Genomic DNA, 26,273 nt, shown 5'->3' with positions numbered 1-26,273 from the left:
CATCAAACACCATGACGTCATAGATCTTGATGGCGTCTACTATAGGTCTTATGTAGTTCCTAATTCTTTTTAAAAGGAAGTAAATTGTCATCTTGACTGTCAGGCCAACATACGAAGTTTCAGCTTCAGTTTAAGAAGGTACGTACGGCAAGGTTAATTGGAGCAGCTGAAACGTTTAGGCTCTCCATGCGACAGCTTGACTGATATCGTGTTTCCACGTGGTCACTGGATCTTCAGGAAGCAGGTGCCTCGACTTTCCTTGAAATGTTTGAATGCTACAGACCTCGCATGTGACTGGTGATGAGTGACAGTTATGTTTGGGGTATCGTCCAGTGAGATAAGGGTACTAGCGCAATACTGCATGTAAAACAGCAAAGAGGCCGCCGCCTTACGCAGGCTTACGTCGCGCTACGCGCGACTTTTCAAGAGCCTACCTGTGCTTAGTTAAAAAACAAACAAACGAAAGGACATACAATACAAATAACAAAGAGGACACCGGGCGGGGCAATTGCCTATTGCCTGCAAGTTATGCAAGGCTAGATCCGCCTGTTACCCTACAACATTTGATTCCTAATTCTAAGTTTCAGAAAATTTCATGGAGTTAATGTCGCGAAAATATAAAAAAATTGGAATATGCAAATCGGAAATTTGAAACTGAAACTTCAACTTCGATATTATCCTCTAACAATGAACGCATCATGGTGAAACTTTCGACAATAAATCCGTGAGAGTGCAGTTTATCAATCTAAGCCGACTCATTGTTTGGCCTTGGTGTCCCGTTAATGTTACTTTCTAACCGTTCGACACGTTCTTCGCGCTCTGGAATAATTTGAAGGTGGTTTCACTAACATTGACAACTTTACGCAAACTATCCCGACATTATCATTCGTTTTCTGGGAGCTGCGTAAGTGCTTTGTCTGCCTCGATGGATCAGTGGCTAGGGTTCTTGGCTACTGAACCGAAGGTCGCGGGTTCGATTCCGACAGCGGCGGTCACATTTCCATGATGGTGAAATGGTAGAGGTCCGTGTACTGTGTGATGTCAATGCACGTTGAAGAACACCAGGTGGTCGAAATTTCCGGAGCCTTCCACTGCGATGCCTCTCATATCGTGATTGATTGATAGATGTGTGGGGTGTAACGTCCCAGCATACGATTATGATAGACGCTGTAGTGGAGGGCTCCGGAAATTACGACCACCTGTGGTTCTTGCACCGAAATGTGAGCACACGAACCTACAACATCTCCGCCTCCATCGGAAATGCAGCCGCCGCAGCCGGGATTCGAACCCGCGACCTGCAGGTCAGCAGCCGACTACCTTAGCCACTAGACCACCGCGGCGGGGCACACTCATATCGTGGTTTTGGAACGTAAAACACCAGTTATTATTATTATTATTATTATTATTATTATTATTATTATTATTATTATGTTATTATATTATTATTATTATTATTATTATTATTATTATTATTATTATTATTATTATTATTATTATTATTATTATTATTCGTAAGTGCTTTGTCGTTGGTCATTTATACACATCACAAGCTGCCTGTATCATCCTATCGAAAAAAAGCTAATTGTGAGATACTCACACCGCGGCCACAGCTTGGGAGTGTTCATCATTCATCATATGACCCGTAGTTAAAGACTTTACGGAGGCTGAGGTGGTAAAAATTATTGCTCATCAGCGCATACACACGGCATCGGACACGGAGACGCTTACGCATCACTGTCTTGCCATGCACTGGTATGTTACAGCGCAATAACAACAGCCGAAATGTGGGTCACCATTTCGGCACATGTCCCGTTTCCCTCCGAAAGTCTTGGTCCAAACTTCCCGTATCACTTCATTGTTCTGCACACATTTGTTTTACTATGCTCCACGCCGAGCCTTTCCACGTACCAATTTTTGCCTGCGTGCGCCTACAGTTGTTAGGGTATACGTTTCCTTATCGCCCAGAAGTATATATATTTTGGAGGTGGCAGCAGCGAGGATTTCACTACTGCCGAGTAATTTCAAGTTTACAAACACTTCGGAGGAGGCACGCTCTCTTTCGGTTTTTTTTTTTTTTACCATGAAAGTTGAGCACGCACGCAGCAATTGCACGCAGCAATTGGGAGTGAGACGAGCGGCTTAAATGTTCGTAATTAGTAAACCGATACACAGCTTTCGGCAAGAACGTACCCGCCGGTATGTTTGTTGTGACAACATATCCGGGCTCTCAAAGGCCCAGCAGGCTCTCTGCCCAATCGGGGCTGGCCCCGGATGAGCTCCCAGCGGCGGCCCGCACCGTCTTTTTCGCGCAGTAGTACAAGCGGAGGCGAGCTTTTGTTGGCCAAATTCCAGCACGCTTTCATTCTCACGTGCACTCGCCGGCCAAGGTTCTGGCACGCTAAGCCCGAGCAACGACGCGCCGTCCGTTTGTTCCCGCGGCGGCCGAGTTCAGAAAAGCAATGCTCTTTCCGGGTGATGATTAAGGAAGGCCGCACAGATGGGGCCGCCGGTGGCGCTCCAAATTAGAACACAATTCAGCCGAAGGTCACTGCCAGCGCCCCCGGACCCGCGGGCCGAACTCTCTGACGTGCCGCAGGTGCAATGGGTTCCCTAAAGGCGCTGCAAGGAGGTAGGGGGGGCATCGAAGGGTTGGGTTCTAGGATGATTGTTATTTGAGGTCCGGTGGGCCCTCTTAATTGCTGCCACGTCGGCGATTACCCGCGGAGCGTCGACGAATGGGCTGCGCGTGACAGTGCATGTGGGACTCGCGCGCCGTTCAGGGCACCTTTAAAGCCCGCTTTTCGTAATGAGGCTGCCCTCTACGGATGGTGCTTCCTGCAGCACGAGGGTCGTTTGTGTGTCCTGTTCTTACGGACTGTGCTGTGACAATCCGTTCTGATGAACGTCTTCGTGTTTGAATCCAAGCGTAGCGGGGGGGGGGGGGGGGAGGTAGGGGAACTCGGGAGATAGAGCAGTTTCCACGGCGAAGAACAAGACTTTTCGATGTCGTACAAGAAAGCTGTCGCGCCTTCTCTGATCAGGTACATTGTAACGTCACCTTCCTCTCACTTATTGTAGTTGCCTAGCAAACCCCGTTATCTACAGCTTGAACGAATCAGCACCGCTCGGTTGTATCTGCATGACATTCATGAACGCTACTGCGGACGTTTCTTTTTATCGTTTTACTTATTTTTTTTCACCTCAGGAGGATGGTACATATCCTATGTGAAGGGAAGGTGGAGAGTCTCCAGTGACGCCTAAGTTGGAACAAGGCGGGCCGTTAGTTGACGTTTTGCTTTCTCTGCGCAGCTGCGAGATCTGGTGGTGAACGGTGACCTGTTGTGCTCCAAAGAGGAGGCAGCCGTGTTAGCGGGCGTCCAGCTCCGCATTGAAGAAACCTGGCCCAGCAACGCACGCACGCATCATGCCCTGGGCTCCGAGCAGCTCGGAAAGCTTGTCCCAATCACCGAAGACGCCAAGGTCAGTCGGGATCTTTTGCAGGGCTTCACAAGGAGCGCATTAGGCGGATGGCAATGACGTGTTACATATTTATTTATTTATTAAATAATTTTATTTTCATCAGAAACAAACATTCAGAGTAAAAAAAGGTGGCCGGGAAAAAAGTTGCCTAACGACAGCTTGACAAAACCCCAGCCACCCATCGGCAGTGGAACGGGTGGGTACAGCACTTGATATCACAGAATCAGAAAAGGCAAAAACTGTGCAAAAATATGCAAAGACAAATGATTCAAGTATTCGTTACAATGTACAATGCACACACACACACACACACACACACACACGCACACACACATCTATATATATATATATATATATATATATATATATATATATATATATATATATATATATATATATATATATATATATATATATATATATATATATATATATATATAGGTAAAGCGTATGAATATTCACTGAGAAAAAAAACAACTCGCAAAACACGTACGCGTATGCTCCTTTGTTACAAAAAGCAAGTTGGAACAGTTACGTGAATAGCCCTCTAATTTCTTTTTCTTTTGTGTTTTTCGAAATAGTTTTGAAATAGTCTAATGTTTTTCGGAGGATGCGTTGGATGCGCTGCGTTCCATTGTGTGTGCGTGAAAACGGAACGTGCCAATGTGGTTGATATCGGACGTGATAAGTAGTTACATTTTGTAAGTAAAGGAGCATCGCAAGAAACCAGTGTGAAAGAGATATTTGCCTTCTGCAGAGGTATAGCCAGTTCACTTCAAAACATTTACGCATCGTGAACAATTAGTTCCACGAAAACTAACAACTAGGAAATTGATTGTATACGAGTGCGAAAAATCGGCTCATGGGCAGACCAATTTATTTAACGTCATAAATGATACAGAAGCAATGCGCAACAAATCCGGTGACTAAAAAATGGCAAGCACAATTTCTGTTGTTTTTTTTTCAGCGTCTTGTAATCACCTGTCAAACTGTATGATCAAAATGTAGGCACTTTTTTTTTTCGTAATCAGAACTTCGAAACTATTTTGCAAGAAAGCACGTGTGAGCTTTTTAGGTTGTCAGTTTTGCCTTTCTAGAGTGTTCATTGTAATTGATCACTTTGCCACCTTTTGGCAAGCAGTTAAATTAAATAGCGCACAGCACCACATACAAAATAGACATCGCCGTTATACGTCCGTCATCGTGTCTCCTTCCCTGTCCACGATGTTCCCACAAGTTGTGACCCTAATCACGAGAATGCGAGTTTGGCTTGCGGACACAGATGCCGAGTTTCAGTAATTGTAAATTGAGAAAATTTCCGTGTGAAAATTTCCGTGATCTAGGTGCACGCTAAAGAACGTTAGTTGATCAACATTTATCCGCACTACCTTGCTATGGCTCGCCTTCTAATAATATACGGGGTTTCGCGTTTACAACTTCAAAATTTGTTCGATATATACGTTTAAAAAGTGTCCTTCACCAAATTAGGCCATTGTAAATGAAGAAGCGTGACGTATTGGTGACGATCGTGTGTGCGGTATATGACGTGCCTGCGCTGCGTTAAAACTGATGCCACGCGCGTTCTCTCTTGAAAATAATAATAACACTTGCAGTTTTAATTTGGCGCCAAAACCACGATACGGTTACGAGGCACGACGTAGTGGGTGTCCGAGTCCGGGTTATTTTGACCACCTAATGTTCTGTGATAATGTGACTAAATGTAAGTACACGAGACGGGTGTTATATCATTTCGCCCCTGTCTCAACGCGGCCGTCGAGGTCGGGAACCAAACCCATGACCTCGAAGTAAGTGGCGCAACAGGAAGCCTGTTGTGCTACCACGGCAGGCTTCCGTCACTATAGGCAAGCTTCCGTCACTCCAAGCTCGTGCCCCTACAGGGGCACGAGCTTGGAGAGAGTCTACTCTACGTAGGCTGTCACATTCCAAGCGCTTCTTGGAACGTGACTCCCGCACGGGGGAGCAGAAAATAGTGCCTGTTCCTTTCCAACGAACCTTGCATTCATTCACGAACCGCGCATCAGGTTTTTCACCCTTTGCCGAGCGCCCAATGCTCGAACCAAAATAGAAAGAGAAGAAACAAAAAAAAAAACGGAACTTGGTGTGGATGCATTGCGAAAGTCAGTGGGTGTTGTTTGCGTTTCTGTTGTGTGGTTCACGTCTCTGGTGCCCTTATTTGGAGGCATTGCCTTTTCTCACAAGAATAGATGTGGGATTCTTCGCGTGAACATGATCCGCTCGTGTGAGGACGCCCGCTCTGGCAATCAGTAAGCTCGCCTCGTGAATTCCTGGTAACAGTGAAGTTTAAGTTTTTTAACTTCTCCTATAACTAATCGATTAAAAAAAAATCATTTCTTTAAAGCCTCTCGTGACGGTGCTTTACAATTCTATCTGTAAAAGGCTATAGCACCCGCGCTTTCTTTTTTTCACGCGTCTACATCCTTCTCATCTTTGTTCGCCATTCCCCCTCCCCTTAGTGCAGGGTAGTGAACTGGATGCTACAATTCTGGTTGACTTCGCCACCATGGTCTCAATTAATTCTCTCTCTGTAATCAAAATTTTCAGTGAGCCCTGGCAAGTTGTAATTGATGTAGAGATGACGTAGCGTGTATTGCGTGTACCTTGAAACAAGTTTCTGCGCGCACGGGGGCGTGGTCTTATGCACGCGAATGTGTACTACAACTTATGTTTCACTTTCATACTTGAGAAACAGCGAACATCATAAAAAGAAAAACGCCGAGCCTACACGGAAGGCTCAGAACAGTCACAGTGAAAACATGCATGGAGAGCGGCCTATAAGAGGCTTTTCTAAACACTCTTTGGGTAAATGCTAGAAGGACACTCGCTTGGTACCCACTGCGCCATAAATATTCATAATTTCTGCATAGCATGCCGGCATTCACTATGCGATTCTTCGTCATTTTTCGGAGAAGCGTGGTATGCGCCTAAAGGGCCCTGCAACACTTTTTGAGCATGGTCAGAAAACGCTGCTGATCGGTAGTAGGGGCTCCCGACAACACGCGAGCGAAACATTATAGCAAAGTGGAATTCTCAATAAATTATCAAACACAGCTAAAAATTGCTTTCTCTTTACTCGACAAATCATGGTATATGCCCAAATATCACGCGTCAACGACCCATCTATCAGCATTTGGCTTATTTGAACATGGCGCGCTCACTGATTACAGAGATCGACGCGGGAGGCCGCTACTTGTCCACGCGTGTGCCCCAGATCACACTGAAAAAGCTGCGCATTCAAAGAAAAAAAAAGCTCAACGTGGCGAGGCTGGCGTGACGTTTTTCTGTAGCCCTGCCATTCCTCCCTGCTTAGCTTCCAGCGCTTTCGTCGGGACGAGAGAAAAGAGAATGCAATTGCAGCATCCGACAAACCTTTCCAACTCCACTCGCACTGGACGGATTCTTAAAACTTTTGTGGCGTTGAATTCGTGGGGCAGTAAGCTCATTCAGTGAATCCTTTCAATGTTACTTTAAAAAGTGTTTCAGGGCCCTTTTAGCACTTGTAACAAATTTTGCGTTTCGTTCAGTGCCTTCTTCATCGTCGTCATGACGACGATAAAGAATTACGCCTGAAGTGGGTATGTGCCACAGGTGATGAATTTTATATGTGGGGTGTAATGTCCCAAAACCACCATATGATTATGAGAGACTCCGTAGTGGAGGGCTCCGGAAATTTAGACCACCTGGGATTCTTTAACGTGCACCCAAATCTGAGCACATGGGCCTACAACATTTCCGCCACCATCGTAAATGTAGCCGCCACAGCCGGGATTCGATCCCGCGGCCTGCCGGTCAGAAGCCGAGTACCTTATCCACTAGACCACCGCGGCGGGGCCACAGGTGATGAAGGACAAACTTTTGTAATGTGTTAGAGCATTGGAAGACTCACTCGTTACGCGATTCGCATTGTCTGGCGCCTGGTTGTTTCTTTGGTGTTATAAAGTGTTTTATTACTCATGTTAACGCGATTCCTTTCCCGACAGCAATTGAGCCTGCCTAAGGCAAATTTGCGTACGAATCCCAAGCACCGGTGTGGCTCAGCGGTAGAATACCGGGCTGGCCCGCAATTTACACGGGGTCAAATCTCACTATGTCACCACATGGCTTTGGTGTTCCTTATATAAACATTTTTTGCGATTGTGGCTACGGGCACCGGTGGTGGCGGGCAACTACGGCACGGCGCGTGACCCGTGTTGTGATCTCATAACAACTTTCGCTGTAAAAATTGACTGAAGTGATACTAGGAGACCAGCGCTGCATAGGTGGTGCGTCGAAGAAGAGCATCTGGTGGAGAGTCGCGACACAACCGAAGAGTCGCGACACAACCCAGCCGCTTCCACCCAGACGATCGGCTGCAGTATACCGCGGTGAGAGCACGCGCGAGCGCCACTGCCTTGGTTCATTTTGGAACAAACAACTCTAAAAGCCATTGCGCCAGGAATACTACTCTGTGTTTTAGAAAGAAAATATTTGTTCGAAGGCTGCTCTCACATAAAAACACTGGCAAACGGAGAAAAGCTCTGCAAAGCGGACTGCGTCTATCGAAGCGACAGTGCTGTGCCGTCGTGGCGACTCCCTCTTCGTCATTTTTTCGTTGCGTGTTGGGTTTTGTGTTAATCTAGGGCTGGCAAACATGCCTTCACTGATAAGTCCGTGCTGTGGCGATACAACGCGGTCTACTTCTGCAGAATATATATAAAAAAACATGAAGTGGTAGCTGCGCCAATTGTTTTTTATTGGGGTCGTATGTGCGCCCTGTACGCGGTATGTATGCACGTAAACGTTGATCAGGCAAAGTACCATGGCAGCATAGCACGTGCTGTGTCGCGCTGCTATATGTTGAGGGCGTGGGATACATTCCCGACCACGACGGCCGCATTTCGATGGGGGCGAAATACAAAGAACACCCGTGCACCAAGATATATGCGCAAGTCAAAGAACCCCAAGCGGTGACAATTTATCTTTATACACACATACAGCGTCCCTCTAAATCCTAACTTCTTTGGCACTAGAAAACCTAGCAATTATTTGTGTTTAACTGATAGCTTCAATTTAAGCTAACAGGGCAAGCAGAAGAACTAAAGCTGTGCTTTAGGTGAACTAAACGGCGAGTTAGAATTAAATTATTGATAGGTCTTTAGTAAAGCATACATTCCGATGTTATTTAGCCACGGCAGCCAGTGAAAAAGGAGCTTACCGCATCGACTGACTCCAAAATGCTAAGCTTAGAGTAGTAGGCTGCTTTATTCGTAACAGGGATCCTTTTTTTAGCACAAATTAAGCTCTACAGAGGTATTTCAGCATCGAGTATTTTTTATAACACCTCAGCGGCTTACGCGAACGTGCCCCCGCACAAATCTTGTGAACAGGGCAGCTTCCCTTCTACGCAACTCTTTGAAAATAATGTACAGTACTTGCCTATCGTATCACTCACTTCACGGGGGGGGAGGGGGCTGCAGATGGAGTTTTGTGGTGGTGGTGAGATGAAAAATTTTCGCATATGCCGTATGCTGCATATGCATAATACACTCGTTTAAATTCCGCTGTTTGGCCCTCGTTCCCACTAGTGGCCGTCCTTACTGTCGATTAAATCTGGCAGACAAGCGCAATTTGGTTTAGAAATCAGCCCGAATTCACTAGACAGGGAAGCGAGGGCAGAACATGCTTTGCTCGCCTGACCACTTGGATGCAACGCTGCTTCCTTTCTCATTGATATGATTTAGAAAAAAAAACGTATAGAAATACGTCCTCCCTCATTTCTACATATTGTGGCAGTTGAAGGCACCGCAGTACCGCCAGTGCTCTTTGGTTTTTTTTTTTGGCGTGGTGCGCGCTCGCAACGCTCTCGTCGCTCTCGTCTACGGGAGCGGCTGAAAAGTGCACACTTTTGTCGCCAGGGTGGCGTTGTCTGCATCGTGGAAACTCCAACGCCGGTTCTCTTATCAGCCAGGCTAGCATTTTCAGCTTTTTAAAATGTTATAATTTCTTTAGTATTACAGGAAATGACGCTCCGGAGCAAATGACAATGTCAGAAGTATAAATACTTGAAGAAGGGCGCCTGTAACATTTCGTATGTCTCTCACTAAAGTGCTGTTTAAAGTCTTCAATGGTCGGGTTTGCCGGACAAGCAATGCAAGAATGAACGTTTTTCATCTTGCAGCAGAAAGCTTATGGGGATCATATCGCTTAACTGGGCATAACACGTGGTTCCTGAGATGTGGATTTGCTATTTTGTGTTCCGCCTTCGCAAGAACAATTTTGCAGGCGTAGTTCCTTGATGTTTATCTTGTTGTTCACTATTTTCTACTGTGTTTGACTGGGTAAACTGATTACTGCAAAGAAGTTATAGGATTGTAGCTAACACCATTGCTCTTGTCGCTGTGAGAAGTGTTCAACAAAGTGATTTGTCTTCACTCCTTGATAAAGCTTAGTGGGCTGTAACCTTTGCTGGTCAGACATTGGGCATTTCAGTTGGATATTGTGTTAACTACAGTGTAGAAAGTACACGACATCTCATTTTGCGCCATCAATGGGCTATTATTTAACATAACTTCATAGTTCCAACCTTAAACCTTCTTGATAATTTTAAGGGCGCCATGCTCATCAGCGTTTTTTGTATCATTAAAATACTCTATTTCTAATCATCAGTGCCAACTTATTTTGTTTCGCTTGTGGTAGTTGTTTTTCTACGTGTGAGGGTGTGAGCTATAGCTATTCAAGTAGCGCCGGCAATGCGAAGCAACCAGTGGGTTCAATTCTTAAGAAACAAGCCTCGTCCTCTTTTTTTTTGCTTAACTTTATACTGATGTATGTTGCAAAATCCTGATATCTGTTGATAATGTTTTTAGGCTCTTAATTAAGCTTATTAATTCACGAGGCTCAGACGCCACGAAATTTTCTGTGTAGCTTGAGATCAATCGCAGATTACTGAAACCATCATTTGAAAAAAAAATATCCAAAGCATGCCTGAATTAATCAGAAGCTGCAACCTGACTGGACTTCCCTCGTTTGAATCGAGTTCAACCTTGGCTCCCAAAGCAGGCCCATTGTGAGCGCAGTCACGTATGGTGCCTCCTTGCTTCGCCTCTCAGAGCGGCGAGCTCAACGGAAACAGGTCTGCCGTGACTAACGCGGCATTCCAGCCGAATATCCGGAAACTTCCAACGCGTGAGAGCCAGCGCTCTCTGATTGCGTCGGGGCACCTCTATAGCAACACTGATCGGCCTCTCCGGAATCAGTATTCCGGAGAGGCCTGTTAGTGTTGCTCCATCAAAAATCACCGATCCAGCCGTACAGCTGCCAGAGAACATGAATGACTGCGCTCATCTCTTCTGTATGGTGAGGCTGCCAATTTATTTCTCTTTCAGACCCTGTTTGGGCATCGCCGACAAGATGCTCTACAGCGGAGGCTGTAGCCAATAAATCTGAATAAATTTGCGAGGGCCCTTCTTTGCCCTGTTGGGCGTCATCCTCCTGGAACTACCTTCATGGAACAAAAAAATTATAGCAACGTTTCTCATGTTACACGCTGGACAAAAGTTATTCGTTTAAATCGACAAAGGACACGAGTAAATGAACGATCATTAAGCCCAAAATGTTGTTCGCAACATAGGGCTCATTGCATGCGCGCCCATAAACGCTAGTGCACGTTTCTTTCATTTTTTTCCCCAATAAACTACCGGTTTCCGGCAACGATAATGTACATTCAAGCCCCCGCTCGCCTTTTTCTGCTTTTATTATTTTTTATTCTTTTGTACAATTGGTAAAAAAAAAGAACTCTTGGGCGTGCGTAGTAGCACCATTTACAAAACTACATGACGATCTCTACACTTTCACCGCACGCGGTGCCAAATCTTTCCACTCTCTGCCTGCGCGCGTCCTGTGTTAGTGCGCACCGCTGTGCACCACGGGCAGGAGATTGCAGGAAGCACCATTGTGCGTGGCCGTTGATCCGGATCGGTCTCGGTTGATTAGTTGCTCGTGGTAACCACCGATCTATATAATGGCAAAACGCTTTGATGTAGAGTCACTTCAATCATTCGGTGACCACGGCGCTGAACAAAGTAGTGTTTTTTCGGAACTTGCACCCCTCCACCAGGATGATCTTACCGTGTTTTGCGGTTAATTCTGTCTCGTAGTTATAAATGGGGGAAAGAAATTATTATTGCTGGTGACCAAAATTTTGTCCCTTAGAAACAACAGGCCGCATGGACAAACCTTCCCGTGCACAAGTACTTCAGAGCACTGATAATTGATATGTGGGGTTTAACGTCCCAAAACCACCACATTATTATGAGAGACACCGCAGTGGAGGGCTAGAGAAATTTCGACCGCCTAACGTTCTTTAACGTGCACCCAAATCTGAGCACACGGGTCTACAGCACTTTCGCCTCCATGGAAAATGCAGCTGCCGCAGCCGAGATTCAATCCCGCTAACTTATTTCTTGGCACTAGCCAGCTGCCTTCACTAACAATAACTACAGCATCAGGACTGTCCGAAAATATTTATTTAAGAACAAATTTATAGTACCAACATTTTGTGAATATCGGTTCAGGGACCAAATTCTAAAGGGCTCCTTCTGTTCGCAACTGTCTACCGCCTTCGGTAATGATGGGTTTTGCATGAACACTGGCTAAATTTCTCTTTCGCTAACAGCACGGTCTCAATTTTTTTCTGTGAACACCTTTGGGTACGCAAAGTTGATTTCGTCCTCGAAAAATTTTCACGTCAACGTTCCATAGCATTATGCTCACTTGAATTGGTGTTTGCAGTTCGGCACAAATTGTGAAGGGTCACGTACGTTAGAAGAAACGTACTAGATACCATTACTGGCCTACGTGCATGACGCAGGGTTTCGTGGTGTATAGAGCAAAAATAGAAACCATTTGTACACATCGTCATTTCTGTTCATAGCACTCTATTAACCACTTCCGCGTAGTCACAATTTATCCCAAGTCTCCCCATCAAGGCGTGGCTCACAAAAAGGTCGCGCTGTTAGTGCGTGACACTTTGCAATGCCTGTAATGGATCAAACCACGCAAATGTGGTTTCATGCAGCCTTCAACACGAGTGTCAGATCTAATTTCTTTCTATCGCTTGTTAAGAAGCCCCGTTAAGTTTTACATGTTTCCGTACAACAAGAACAGGAGCGATATGAGAGGGAGCTAGAATTTCCCACATTGCGTCTGCATTGATCGCTATAAGCGGGCCCCACTGTCAAGATTTGACGTGTGACTGTGGGAAATGATGAGACGGGATTAAGGAAGCCCTCCTCGGAGCTGGTTCCTTGACACCTCCAGTTGCGACTGGTTCAACAGTCGCAAAACAACCGAATATCTACTCTATTCTGTGAGCGAATGCAACGTTCCACGCGATTCGCTCAACAAGCTATAGACGAGAGACCGTTTTGGGAAGATCCTCGATTCGTGGCTCTATTTGTCGCAGGCCAGCAAAGCGGCGTGGGCTTTTATGGTGTTCTTCAAATTAGACCGGGTTAAGAGATCGGCGTGTAACGGAGAGGTGCACGTGTATCCCGAAGCTGCTTTTTTCTCTCTTCTGTCTTGTTTGAAATAATCCCTTTCCACAAATGTGGGGTAGCAAACCGGACTCCCGTCAGGTTAAACTGCCTGCCTTTCTTTCCTTCCTTCCTCCTAATACAAACTGGTATGCAAGTGACCCATTTCATAAATTTATTTATTTATTTATTCATTTATTTATCTTCTCTCGAGCACTTTGGACTGTAACGCCAGCTCGGCCTTTTCTGTGAAGGGATACACTTGCACGCAACGACTATATACGCTTGAGCAGAACACATTCACCCTCGCTTCGACCTTTCTTTGACCTTTCTTATACCGCGTTAATCTGTCCAGTGACTCTAGTCCGTTCTTGGAAGCGAGAGCTCCATGTAATATTTTCGCGCAGAAAAGTGCGAGGACACTTCTGCGGTGTCTTAAGTAGACAGACATGAATGACGGCAGAGTAGCACGCACGATGGAGCGCGAGGTATAGTTTTCTTTGGTTTCCAAACTTTTTTTTCTCACCTTCATTTTGCTTAATGTTCATTGCTTTCGTGCGGGGAGTATTTCCCAAACGCTGCTGAAGCACCTCCAAATTATACGCAGAATACGTTGCCTTTACGTGACGCCTGAGTTATCGAACGGAACTATAAGCAGGAGACTGTGAAAAGACCTCGAGCTCGCTTTATTGCCACAGTGACCTGCTGCTCTTCTTCACCAGGACAGTCTCGAGATATAATTCTAGGGCCACCTTTTCTCTCTCTCTTTTTTGTACAAAAGGATTTTGCGCTGAAATTGCTCATGAGCCTTCAGCCAAACTTGATGCTCGACATAGAGGCGTAGCCGGCTAGCAAAAAGCAAAAAGAAAACTTACGAAAAAGAAATGTGATTTTGGCACTTCGTTCTCAGTGCTTCACTACCGCATTTGGCTAAGTCTTTTTAATGATTATTGCGAATCTACTAAATCGACTGCTGAATCACTTTTTCGGGGAATGTCGCTGCACCTATTAAGAAAGGGAGAAAACTCATCGAAGGCTGTGCAACGAAGTCACTGTGAAGGTAAGCGAGGTAGGCGAAAATTTGTTAAGTTAAACAATGAGTTCGAGGGAATAAATTAAGTTTGTACGTCACGATAGAGCTGTGATTAGGGTGCTCGGCTACTAATCTGAAGGTCATGAGTTCGATCCCGGAGCAGCGGTCACATTTTGATAAAAGTGAAATGGCAAAGGCCCGTGTAATGTGCGATGTCAGTTCATGGTCAATAACATTAGATGGTCAAAAGTTGCGGAACCTTTTACTATACGGCATCTCTGATAATCATATCCTAGTTTTGGGGGCGTAAGACCCCAGATATTATTATTAATCCACGATAATATTGTTGTAGCCTATAGTTCACGGTAGGGAATATTGGGTGAAACCAAAAGAAAAAAAGAAAATATTTGTGAATGTATTGTTGTAAGCGACACCCTTGTTACAAGCGTTTCAACCAAGGTGTGACCCAGGTATAGAATGTAATGAGGTAATCGCAGTTTATTCAATGAACCACAATCATTCTAAATATAAGGCGCTAGCTCCGTAATCATATCACACCATACGAATGTGTGTAGGCATGAGGAGTGCCAGCTTATCTCTTGGTGGTATTCTCCCGCAACATTAGCCGCCGCGGAAATCGTTACACCGTCATTTTGTGGCTTCATTTTGCTACTCTGCTTTTTCTTCGGCGTCACTCAGTGCCGCGCATCCGGCCACGGGAGTGTAATGTCACCCTCGCCGAGACACGGTTGCCTGGAACGTCTCGTGACACTGTCGTTCTTGTTCCCCAGGTGTCACTAGCGACTCGTATAACGACAAATTCCATCTGCTGATTCGCCTTACACGCGTGGCATCCTTGCGTTCGCTTTCTCTCTCTCTCTCTCTCTCTCTCTCTCTCTCTCTCTCTCTCTCTCTCTCTCTCTTTGTTTTTTCTTTCTTTCTTTCTTTCTTTCTTTCTTTCTTTCTTTCTTTCTTTTACGGCGCATGCTAAGCCGTACTCGTACGCACAGGAACATGTGCTGCTATTGATATGAGTGCGGAATATCTCCCTCCTTGTGGGACAGTCGTCTCGTGAAGGGTGAATATACGTTTGAACAGATGGAATATGTGACAAGCAATGGCGGTTTCAGAGGGGGTAGTAGGAACGATCGCCCCCCCCCCTCCCCCAAAGCCTCTCAGCACCTCCTCCCTATCTCTTCAGTGCTTGCCGTCCACCTGCTATCACTCGTTAGGACAAATGAGTGGGACCACTGTGAGCACACGTTAAGAAAATTTATGCCATTACAGGGTATTTGTGCTAGTAGAAACAAAAAAGTAATGACCACGCCGCCCTTTCCGGTGTTAAATCAAGGAACCCCCCCCCCCCCCCCCCTAAAATGGGTGGCTGGATCCGCCCTTGGTAACAACTTGTATTAGATGACGGTAAATGTTGGCAAAATGGCGAGAAATCATAGTGGGACGGATTATTAACCTGAATTTCTCGCTGGTCGGTGAGTGTTGTCGGGGGGGGGGGGGTGCAGCTCAATTGTTCGGGTTAGTTCCGACAAAAGCTTATAGGGAGTTCATTTTTCTTGTTTGTTCAGGATAGGCTTGATGCGGTTGTTGCCGTTCAATTCGTGTATGAAACAAGGACGGTGGGATTTTCAATAGCCCTCCGAATTTACACCTCTTAAACATATGATTACCAGTAAAAGGCTTCAGGGTTGGAACACTGGTTTACCGGTCTTCGAAACCGAGTTTTCCGGCCTCCTTAGTTAGAGTGAGTATGACTTTAGGAATGAGTGAAATGTACTGAGAACACCACGTTGGTAGTATAGCGCCAACGTAAACGAGGCACTCGAAAGGTGGCTAACAGCTTTGTCTCGCCCAATGGCTTTATCCTTCGTCTTCGCGAGTGACATGCGCCAGAATACCCGAGACGAGAGAGTGGTGCTTACGTGCAACACCTCTGCGCTGTATTCATGCTTTGTAAGCTCCGACTTTCGTAAATAGAACTAAAAACGTGGCGAAAACGACTACTGTTGCGGATCTGCAGTGAGAGATGAATTCTGCAGCTGCAGTGAGAGATGAATTCTGCAGCGTGTCCAAATTGCTATGCGCCGCCACGCCTGTTCCTATATTGGCCCAACACATGCGGTCATCCTTCGATGGTGGCGGCCTAGAAAAGAGGGAAGCTATATCCGCATAAGCGGCGGCTGACTACTTTTTCATGCAGCGGCAAACGGTCGGCAACCTTTGTCCGTACTAATGCCATCGTATAGAGCGCTGTGCAAACGCGCAACATTTCCGCAGAAATAGGCAAACTTCCTGTTCCATAATTCCCCCATCGAGTTACCGCTGCGCGGCTGCTTCGCAGCACTCGTCATTGTTTCCATTCGCCGTCATTACCCGCAGAAGACGGCGGATACGTGAGTATTTTTTTCGGGCGTTGTGTGCATGCGTTAGAATTCGTTAGGAAGTTCGTAAAAGTTGAGCATATATTCTCTGATGGCGCGCGTAACGTCATACCTTGTGACTTTATATTTTGTCCTCGGGGGCGTGCAGGGGTGCGGAAACTCTTACATTTAGCTACGTTGCGAAAGAAACCATTTTTGTGCTAGCATACACACCTGGCAAGAATTGTCTCCCATTCAGTGTATAATGGTTAACCTTTCTTTTCCGTAATCTCTTCCCCTCTTGCCATTCAATTTAGTGCGTTTGAGGCAGCAAAAAAAAAAAAAGTTGTGAAAATGCTGGCTCTATTGCCGCATACTCCATATGCAATCTTATATGCACTCCCTAAGCGTATTTCTGAGCGCGTAAAAAATGACCAAGTACTCAAAGGTAACTATGCCTGCCGCTGATCGGCTAACGCTTCCGATCAGATTGGAACCCGGAATTGGCACCACAAAGCTTCTCTTTCGTCAGTGCTCTTTTAACGACTGGTTGCTTTTCTAATGGTAAGTCGAACATCAAGATTGACTGAAATTTTATCTTACGAACTATTTTACGCTGAGTGTTTTTTCGCAAATGTTCATCTCAAATTGCTCGCACGTGCACCCAAGCCACTGTCATTCAGCACAATATTATTCGCGAAAACGTTTTTCCCGTGGGCAAAGAACACGCCAAAACGAAAGGCTTCATCAATTCACCCCCGGGACCAGAAAAGGAAACGTTCGTCTGGGCTCTGGCTGCATGACACGCTTCCGTAAGTCAGAAGCGACGTGGTATACATTTTGTGTAGGTGTAATTTCACCGTGCGCATACGCGTCGCGTAGTTTTGTGTTCATTTTGCGCACTCTGAGCGGCGGTCTATCGAGGACACCATTTCCGATGGAGGCGGAGATGCTGTAGGTCTGTGTGCTGAGATTTGGGCGCACGTTAAAGACCTCCAGGTGGTCGAAATTTCCGGAGCCCTCCACAACGGCGTCTCTCATAATCATATGGTGGTTGTTGGACGTTAAATGCAGGCCAACGTATCAATCAATCAATCAATCAATCAATCAATCAATCAATCAATCAATCAATCAATCAATTATCGAATACACCCGCCGCAGGGGTGTTGCGGTGACGGTGCTCGGCTGGTGACGTCAAGGTAGCAGGTTCGATCGCACCCGTGGCGGTTGCATTTCGATGGAGGCCCGTGTACCATGCAATGTCTGTGCACCTTGAGGTGCACCAAATGGTCGAAATTTCCGGTGTCCATCCCTACGGCGGGTCGCCTCATAATCGTAGTCTGGTTTAGGGACCTGTACAACCCTATACATTTTGATACTATATGATATATTGGAATATAATGCAATATAATGTATAGTATAGTATACTGTAACTTATACTCTATCGAAGGCTATTTTGCAAAAAGGCTTCTTTGTCAGTAATATCACTCCGGTCGTGCATTATATTTCGTGGGATGACGCTCTATTAACTATACGCTTTTGTTTAAAGAGAAGATTTTTTGTTGCGAATTTTGTAATGGCGTTGCGCAAAAACACGGCTTTATAAATTAGAGATCACTCGCATCTTCACTACGATCAGCGGCTGGCCCTGTTTTTTTCTGCGCAATCATGCAGCTATACAACAGATAGCCCCTAAATAACATGATTCCTATAAATGTAGGTCACGAAGCGCGCGAATCTTTTTTAAAGCAAGTCCTTCTGATTTCGTTTTTGGGTGTTCTCGTGTGGCGCGCCAGCCTTCTTGTTGTCTCGTCGATTGAAATGCCAGACGCATTGTCTACAAACTCGGCTCACTCTAGTCGGCACCAGTATAGGTGCGTGTTCCAATATACAATTCCGGCCCTGAGCGCCACCGTGTGACATCGCGTATGTGAACATCCTTGGCACATTTCCTAGAATGCTTTTGCAAACCGTAGACGTGTACACAGGATACTCTAATACACGAAGTGAATCAAGTCAAAATAGGCCGTCCATTTGACAAAAAATAAGAAGAATATTGAGAGAGAAAGGACGTATCAATTGGCGTCAACGAAAGCTTGACTTATCAATAACTCTGGCATATTCGTGAGGTCCACTACTCCTTCAGTGGCACTCCTACAGTTTGGAGCACGTCGTTAGTAAATGAATTGTCAGGATGAAAGAGAATTGCAGTATAGTCATATACAAGCAATAAAGGGCACACAATTGATGCTTCTTAATACGAATAAGATGGACCAATACAGTCATTCATTAAACTTTCGCAGCCGGTCCTTTTTATGCCTGAAGCTCGAAACCTGTGATTTTCGAGGAAAACGAGCGCCCTCCTTACATAGTATGACAACAATCGAGGGCTTGTTGTCGGCTTTCCTGGGCGTCACGGAGCCTCTCAGCTGCTTGGCTTAGTGAGGGACTGAGAACGGTCATAAACACTGAATAAAAGCTGTGGCCAGGTCATGACATCTATATCTCCCAGCTGTGCGCCACCTAACAGCGCTTAGACGGGGGAGGTAAAAGCTCTGATCGGCTAGAGCTGATGGCGTGATGACCATTACATTAGTTGACCGAACTGCTGGTCGCTGCTTACCCAGCCTCTCACCAATGGCAAGCTGCGTGAAGAAAGTCACGTTGGCGGCTCGCAGGTCAGGAGCCGGGACGACGAGAAAACGAGCTCGTCGCTCGCCGCGATCGGAACCGCCCGACCTCTTTTCACTTGACGTGATGCCCATAGAGATCTGGAGACAAGATCTCAACCTGTGATAAGAAAGGATCCCGTCCACTTGGTACGCTCATGGGCGCGGGCGTTGTCGTTTGTCTTCCTGCGCAAGAATGCTGCAATGAAGGACCGATCGCCCGCTTCTTCACGAGAGCAAGGCCTGTACGCGGCATGGCAGCGTTGGACCGCCGTTTACAGTACCGTTCCAGAATTCTTGTTACTGAGATCTACTAGAGCCGCTTCGACAAGCGCGTGTGGTGTGGCAGCAGGCATTGTGCGCTGAACAAGGTGAGACATGTATGGACGCTCCGCGCGCACCATGACTGAGTTCGAGGCCTCAGTGATCACCGAGCATAGGGTGTTCGTTGCCTTTTGTTTACAGATTCGGCGCATTACTCCGCGGCGCCGATGCTACAAGCCGCCGGTTTCTGGAGTGCCCAACCTATAGTATATTCGCCACTAATAGCTAGAGATTTTCGTCAATGTGTCCGATTTACTTCTAATATAAATTGTTAAATGGCGGGCAAGTTTTCATTGCCCGAATCATCTGATAATAATTATAAGAAGTCTTGCGTGGTGTCAAGCACGCACACAGCTCACGATGCGACGAGGCCGTATCTACGTTGCTGCCGCGTATTATCGCTGTAGTGGTCATGTCGGTTGTAGAGAGAAACAACTTTCGTAGAAAATCTACCATGAACGGTTTCTCCCGCGTTAAGGGAAACGGGTTCGTTGTTTTACCGTGTATCTTCCATCATGTGCTGCAGGGCTACGATGCTTGTTTTCGTTCGACAATTAAATAGAGCAGCGGCTCACGAAACTTACGTTCACGTTCAGGTTAGGTATATGATACATCCCCACGACGTGCTGCTGTCAGTCACATCAACTAGAGTTGTATACTTAAACGTAAGCCTTCAGAGCCTTGCGATCAAACGTGTCGTAAACTGATTTGTTTTAGAGAGGCTCCTGTAGCATACGTCTATTATGATTCGTTTGATGTCTCTGTTGATATGTTAATGTAAAAGGCACAGTTGGTGTCTTGATGCTTGCTAAATTTACGTAATGAGAGAGGAAGTCAGGAGACTTGACTTGACTTGGCATTTCCGATGGAGGCGGGAATGTTGTAGGCCCGTGTGCTCAGATTTGGGGGCACGTTAAAGAACCCCAGGTGGTCGAAATTTCCGGAGCCCTCCACTACGGCGTCTTTCATAATCATATGGTGGTTTTGGGACGTTAAACCTCCCAAATCAATCAATCATTACAGAGAGACAGAAATAAGACAAGAAAAAGAGCAAGGATAAAAGTCGAGAGAGCAAGTGCAGAGATCCAAAAAAAGATAAGAGCGAAATAAGGAGGGATAGATAGTAAAAAAAGAGAAGAAAGGAAGACAGAAAGAAAGATTGACAGATAAAGGAATAGCCATAGAGAGAAAGAAATGAAGAAAATATATGCCAAAAAAGATGAAACAAGAGAGACAGCCAGTATAGCCATATGTAGTATTGTATAGCAAGAGACAAGAAAAAAAAAGAAATGAGGGTGAAGAGGAGGGAAAGGAAAAAGGCAACGCCACCAGCTACACTGATTCCCCAGTCTTCACTTATCTAGTTCCTAGTCCCCCCCCCCCCCCTTCTTTTTGAGAAATTCTACCTACTGCATAGACGTTTACTCTGCATACACCTTCTTATTTTATGCAACCATTGTATTTTGGTTGTGAGCTTAGAATACAATTTGTGTGGCGACTTTGGGCTCGCGATTTACTGAAACGGTGGAGTGGGAGAGGAGAGGCCTATAGGTATAACGAAAGCCCCCCCCCCCCCCCCCCGTTTAGCGGACCCACAAACACGACACAACTCTCCACAATTCAACACGACATGCCAGCGTTTTTCTCATCGCTATCACCTGGTGGATTTTTATTCCACGCGTAGGCTGTCCAACGCGTCACTTGGCCGGTACACCCTTTATTAACTGTGCATTTGCCTGCACGACTTTTTTCAAGGCACGAGAATAGGGCGAACACCTACTGCCAAGATATTTTCGTCAATGCTCGAAGGCATGCCGACGATCCTGTGCGTGAGCCTTTTGTTTCCCCAGCGCAGACGGTAACCTACTCTTTGCCGACGCCGGGCATTCCTGGGCCCTGCTGGTAGCTCCGATGACGTCGCACGAGGATATAAATGTCCGAAGGGGCTCGTTCATTCTTTGACGCTTGTAAATGAAGAGCAGCGGCAAAGCTGCTTTTTGCGGTGTTGCCCACGTCACGGCAGCTGCTGGGCAGTGGTGCCGCAGGTTGCGCCACAGTCTTGAACAAGTGTTTACCTATGGAGATGTATGGTCTAGCTTGATCAGGCCGGAAGCAGTGTGCCTCCAACTACGCCCTTTCACATTTGTGATGAAGCTGTGTCTACGGAAGTGAGTCTTTGTATAAAGTCATAACTTTGCTGTGGGCAGAGTACTAAAAGGAACGGACACAGACAAGCGCTGACTGACAACTGGTTTTATTTCTTCCCACATGTGATTATTACGTACAATAATTGATTACGTTGCACGTACATGTCTGTCTGGGTCGCATTGCCCACAGCAAAATTATGCATAAATACCCACTCGATCGCCCAGCTTGCCGTTCTGATTCAGAATATAAAGCCACCCCTAGCATTTATAGCGGACGTACACGCGTGTAAAAAGAAGTGTTCCGCAGCACTTCTTTAAAGGCCACTGCCTAACCATAACATGAGAATTTTTCCGATGGATGAGTGCCCAGAGCCCTACGTCTGCAGCGTGTAATAGTCATATCTGCTGGGTAGTCCAACCCCCCATGGCCTATGTTCGTCCGTCAACTTCCCACGAACTTTCATATTGTGTGACTCACCAAGTCCATTTCCATATTCCGCTTACTAGCATGTGGGATGCATTTGTCGCGATGAGTAAATTTAACTTGGACACTCTCTCATATCGTCAGTTGACATGACTAATAGCAAATGTGTCATACGCAATAACAGTGTTACACCCACGGTAGAATATATGCCAAGTGAAGTTCTACAGCTGAAATTCTGAGGTTTTTCTTTTTTATGGAGGTGCGAGTGACTGAAGACCGTGTGCTTAAATTTAGGTGCAAGTTAAAGAACATCACATGGTTGGAATTATTAAAGCCCTGCACTTCGGCGTCTCTCATAAGCATATCTTGGTATTGGGCTTTAACCCACAGCGATTGTTATTATAAAGTTCTGGTTTACGCCCAACAAATAGCATATTATGTGCTGGTTAACCGGTCTGCGTTTCTCTTTTCCGCTCTCTATATCTATGTCTGTAGTAGCCAGCTATTAGTTTATTATATTAACTATTTATAATAAACAGATATAATCCTTGCCATAGGCATGAACTCAAATTACCTTTTATAGTTTTCTGTAGAAATGTTCTCTTCATTTGACAAGAATAAATGGGAGCAGATTGTCCAACTTCTCTGTATGTTGACCTGTTATTATCCTTTGATTCACTCAAGACGTTTCACGCCAAACAGCAACGCTAGTCCTTCGAGTAACGTTTCCAATAATTTTTTTATCTCCTGAGAATTTTTTCCAGAGTTTTTTATTGTAGCAATGCATGAATATCCTAAAGCCGAAGACTGTATCGGGATCTCCTGTTAAGGGCAGATTGTCTTAAAACATAGTGTTTGTGGCGACATAAGCAGTGATCGTAAGTATGAACTGAACACTCTTGCAGCAGAATAGTATAGAAATATACAAAATGAAAACAAAATATACACAATAAAACAAAATGAAGCGATCACTAATGGTATGCAGTAGAAATGGGAAAAAATACAAGAAGCAGTAATACATAAGATGTGTAAATTGAAACAAGTAGAATCTATAGGAACAGCATTACCAAGCATGTACAATGTGTGATTTTAGTCTTGTCCCAATTTAAAGTGTCTTGCATTTCTTATAGAAGCTGGTAGTGTATTCCTCTGTGATATCGATGAAAATTCAACAGTCAGTTTACCTTAATTAGTGCGTTCCTTAGACAAAAAATTGTTAATTTTACGTGCAGATCTAGTATTACTACGGGCAAACAGGTCAGCAAATGAGAAGCAGATTGCAGGTAGTGCCTTGGTTATGTATATATAGAATATGACACCTCAGTTGTTACGTACTTATAGATTATGATGCCAAAGTAGAAGTATACGAGCGCTATTGTTTATAATTGCACTGAAGGTGCGAGAATAGACACAAACACAAGGTAGGACACGAGACGGAGCGTCCTCCCTAGTGTTTGTGTCTACTTTTGCGCCTAAATTAATTTATAAACGTACACCAACTCACCCAACAAGAAGTTCTCTGGAGCGATATTGTATTTATATTCTATCCGAATGGTATCGTCGCGGCCACGAATCGAACCAGAAACCTCAGATTCGGCAGCGCAGCGCCACAGTCACCGAGTTAACATTGCAGTCCGCTTGATTATTACACAGCAATATAGCAATATAGGTTTTTCGCGGGTCATGTCGGTGCCGTAAACAAGACAAGTGACATTGTGTACAAAAACATGCTTCCGTGCGCTATATCTACATCTCATTAACATATAGCCAGGGACACACTTACGGGTTGTCTGCTCTTAGTCATATAAGATCGTAAACTAAACAGCTTAAATTAGCACTGTTGCGTGCATTTTATTATTATTTTTAAAGCAATGCCAGGTATATAGAGGTACCGCATATGAGCCATCGATGACTGTTCGTGAATGCATTGGTGAGGATTCTTACTGTAGTGTCAGAAGTAAGTGCGCTAAAATAGAAAGCCAACTTGATTTTCATTTGTATGCTGCATTAGCCCACTTCTCATTAGTCCACCCACGGCTGCATTCTCCTCTCTAATCTTTTTTTTTCGAACATGTTGAAGAACTACCAGTCGGATCAGAGGCTTTGTGCAATCAGGGCGGGTTGTCATTCTCTGTGATAATATGACCTTTTTTTTGTATGCTACGGGAAACTGTGCTTTTCCTCAGAAGAGTGCTTTCAAACTTGTCGCTAATATTTTTGCGACCAGAATTTGAAAGCAACAGTTGGTGGAGAGGTGACAGGCAATCTGTAACCCTAAATGTATTCTCAGGAGCTTGAGATAACACAGTCGCCCTTCTCTTGACCAGTTTAATAGAACCTAAAGGATTAGGTTTTCCTTCTACTTATTTTTCGGCTTCAAGGCATGTTGGATACGTAGAGCATAGTAGCTATTTTACTAACGAGCTAGGTGTTAAATATGCCAACTTCTTGTAGACCAAGCTTCTGAGAATCACCGCTATACCAGCCTTCCTGCTGGTGACTACAACGGCCGCGGATATTGGGGTCGGTGTCCTTTTCTCTCAGCCGATGCATAAGACTCTCTTGCAACGCGTTCGGAAGCCTCAGAGTCATTATTGAGGATTCACAGGGCAGCCCGGCGTGTGTGCAGGAGGGCCTGATCCCCGAGCCACCGGGCCCCGGGGAGAGCAGCAGGATGTCGTCGGCGGAGGCTGACGACAGCCCCGCCGAGTCTTCGGACGGGGCCGGCGAGCCGGCCACGCCCACCAACCGCTCGTCGGCGGGCAGCTTCTTGCGCGTGGTGCCCAAGCGACGGTCGCTCATCCTCCGCCAGTGGATCGGCTCAAATGGAAACCGCTCGCCAACAGGGCTGCACAACGCGGTCAGCCTCAAGGAGTGCCTACCGCCGTGCTATCACACGGCCAAGAACATCGGCAAGACCATCAAGGTATCAAGGTCCACCAAATGATGACGGTAGCCATAGCGCATCTGTCTGTAAAGTAAGGAGGTGTGGTATGCAAAAAATGAATTCTTGATCCGATCGGTTCACATTATTAAAATTCATCAAAATATTTTCTGTAGGCGTCTGTAAAAGCTCCCAACGTGATTGCCAAGCTGCAAGGGCTTTCCTGAAAGTCGGCTCCCGCGACTTCTTGCAGAGACTCTGTGACAGCCCGTTAGATTGGGGGAAGACCGTCGAAACAGTGACTTTCCAGGCGTCACTTGAGCCTTGGGTAAAGAAAGAAGTCTGCCAAACTCGCGACGGAGTTGATGCAGCTCTGAAACAGTCCTCGTATGAGCCTGACAGGCTTGATACTTTTACGGAAGGTCAAGAAAAACCTGAAAGGTCACATTTTCGACAATTTTCCCGCAATCTAACGGTTTGTAATAGCGGCTCAGCAAAAAGGTCATGGGAGCAGGTTTTCAGGAATTCCTTTCAGCTTGGTATTGGTGCTATAGGACTGGTGTACCGACGCCCAAGGAAGCTATACCGAAAAAAAAATCATGAATACGTACTGACAGGATCAGTATTTTTTTACTACACCCAGTCTTATTACTTTATAGAAAGACCCTGTAGATTGCTTTAATGAAACGACAAAGACGTGAAAGTTGCTAGTGCGTTTTGTGCACATCTGCCACTGTTGTGAGGCATTGCGTTCGCCAGAAGTAAAGACGCAGCTGCATCTGTTGGCATTAGAAGGAAAAGGTGCATTGAGACCTTCTTTTTCTACAGATCAGGGCATGTATTCACGAAAACATGTTGCACTGGGACTGTTGTAAAAGATTAATGCTCAGCCGGGTGACCAATAGTAACCATCACCTTTGCACGAAAATGTCTGCATTCAGAAAGAAGACAGTAAAGTGTTTTTTAAATTTGAGTAATGAGGTACTTAGTACACATAGGAATCCATTCATTCTCCTATTTAACTCTTATTGCGACTCCAATTGCTCAACTTCCGCGAACCAAAGACTAAGGAATAATGAGATTACAAAGTTGTTTGAAGTTTCGTGTATCCGAGCCAAGGGTCAATATAGCGATAATCTCTAGTGTACGTAATGTGTGTAAAACGAAAGACTGTACTGGCTACACAAGTGGTCTGGATGAAATTGGATAAGGTAATAACCTACATAAAGCTGCTTGTTCTATTTATTGAATATGTCGTTTTCATCTCAGAATCCAGGAAAAAATGTTGCTTAAAAGCAAGCTTGTGGCGTCGTAGAGCTCATGATTGTGCAGTCAGACCAAAATGATGCGCTACCTCTTTGTGGAGCTTGCTAGGACATTAATCAC

General features: G+C 45.5%; 1 protein-coding gene across 2 annotated transcripts in view; it reads left to right on the top strand.

The window, feature by feature from the left end:
* The window catches only part of LOC119175883 (uncharacterized), a 766,025-nt gene that overhangs the window by 632,499 nt on the left and 107,253 nt on the right, over window positions 1-26,273 (top strand). For both annotated transcript variants that reach the window (XM_075876430.1, XM_075876431.1), the window contains 2 exons: window positions 3,310-3,480; window positions 24,633-24,929. In XM_075876430.1, the coding sequence (XP_075732545.1) occupies window positions 3,310-3,480; window positions 24,633-24,929 (468 nt within the window). The remainder of the gene's footprint in view (window positions 1-3,309; window positions 3,481-24,632; window positions 24,930-26,273) is intronic.

The sequence above is a fragment of the Rhipicephalus microplus genome, chromosome X (genome assembly GCF_043290135.1).
Source record: "Rhipicephalus microplus isolate Deutch F79 chromosome X, USDA_Rmic, whole genome shotgun sequence".
Taxonomy (NCBI): Eukaryota; Metazoa; Arthropoda; class Arachnida; order Ixodida; family Ixodidae; genus Rhipicephalus; species Rhipicephalus microplus.
This window is presented reverse-complemented; position numbering and strand designations above follow the sequence as displayed.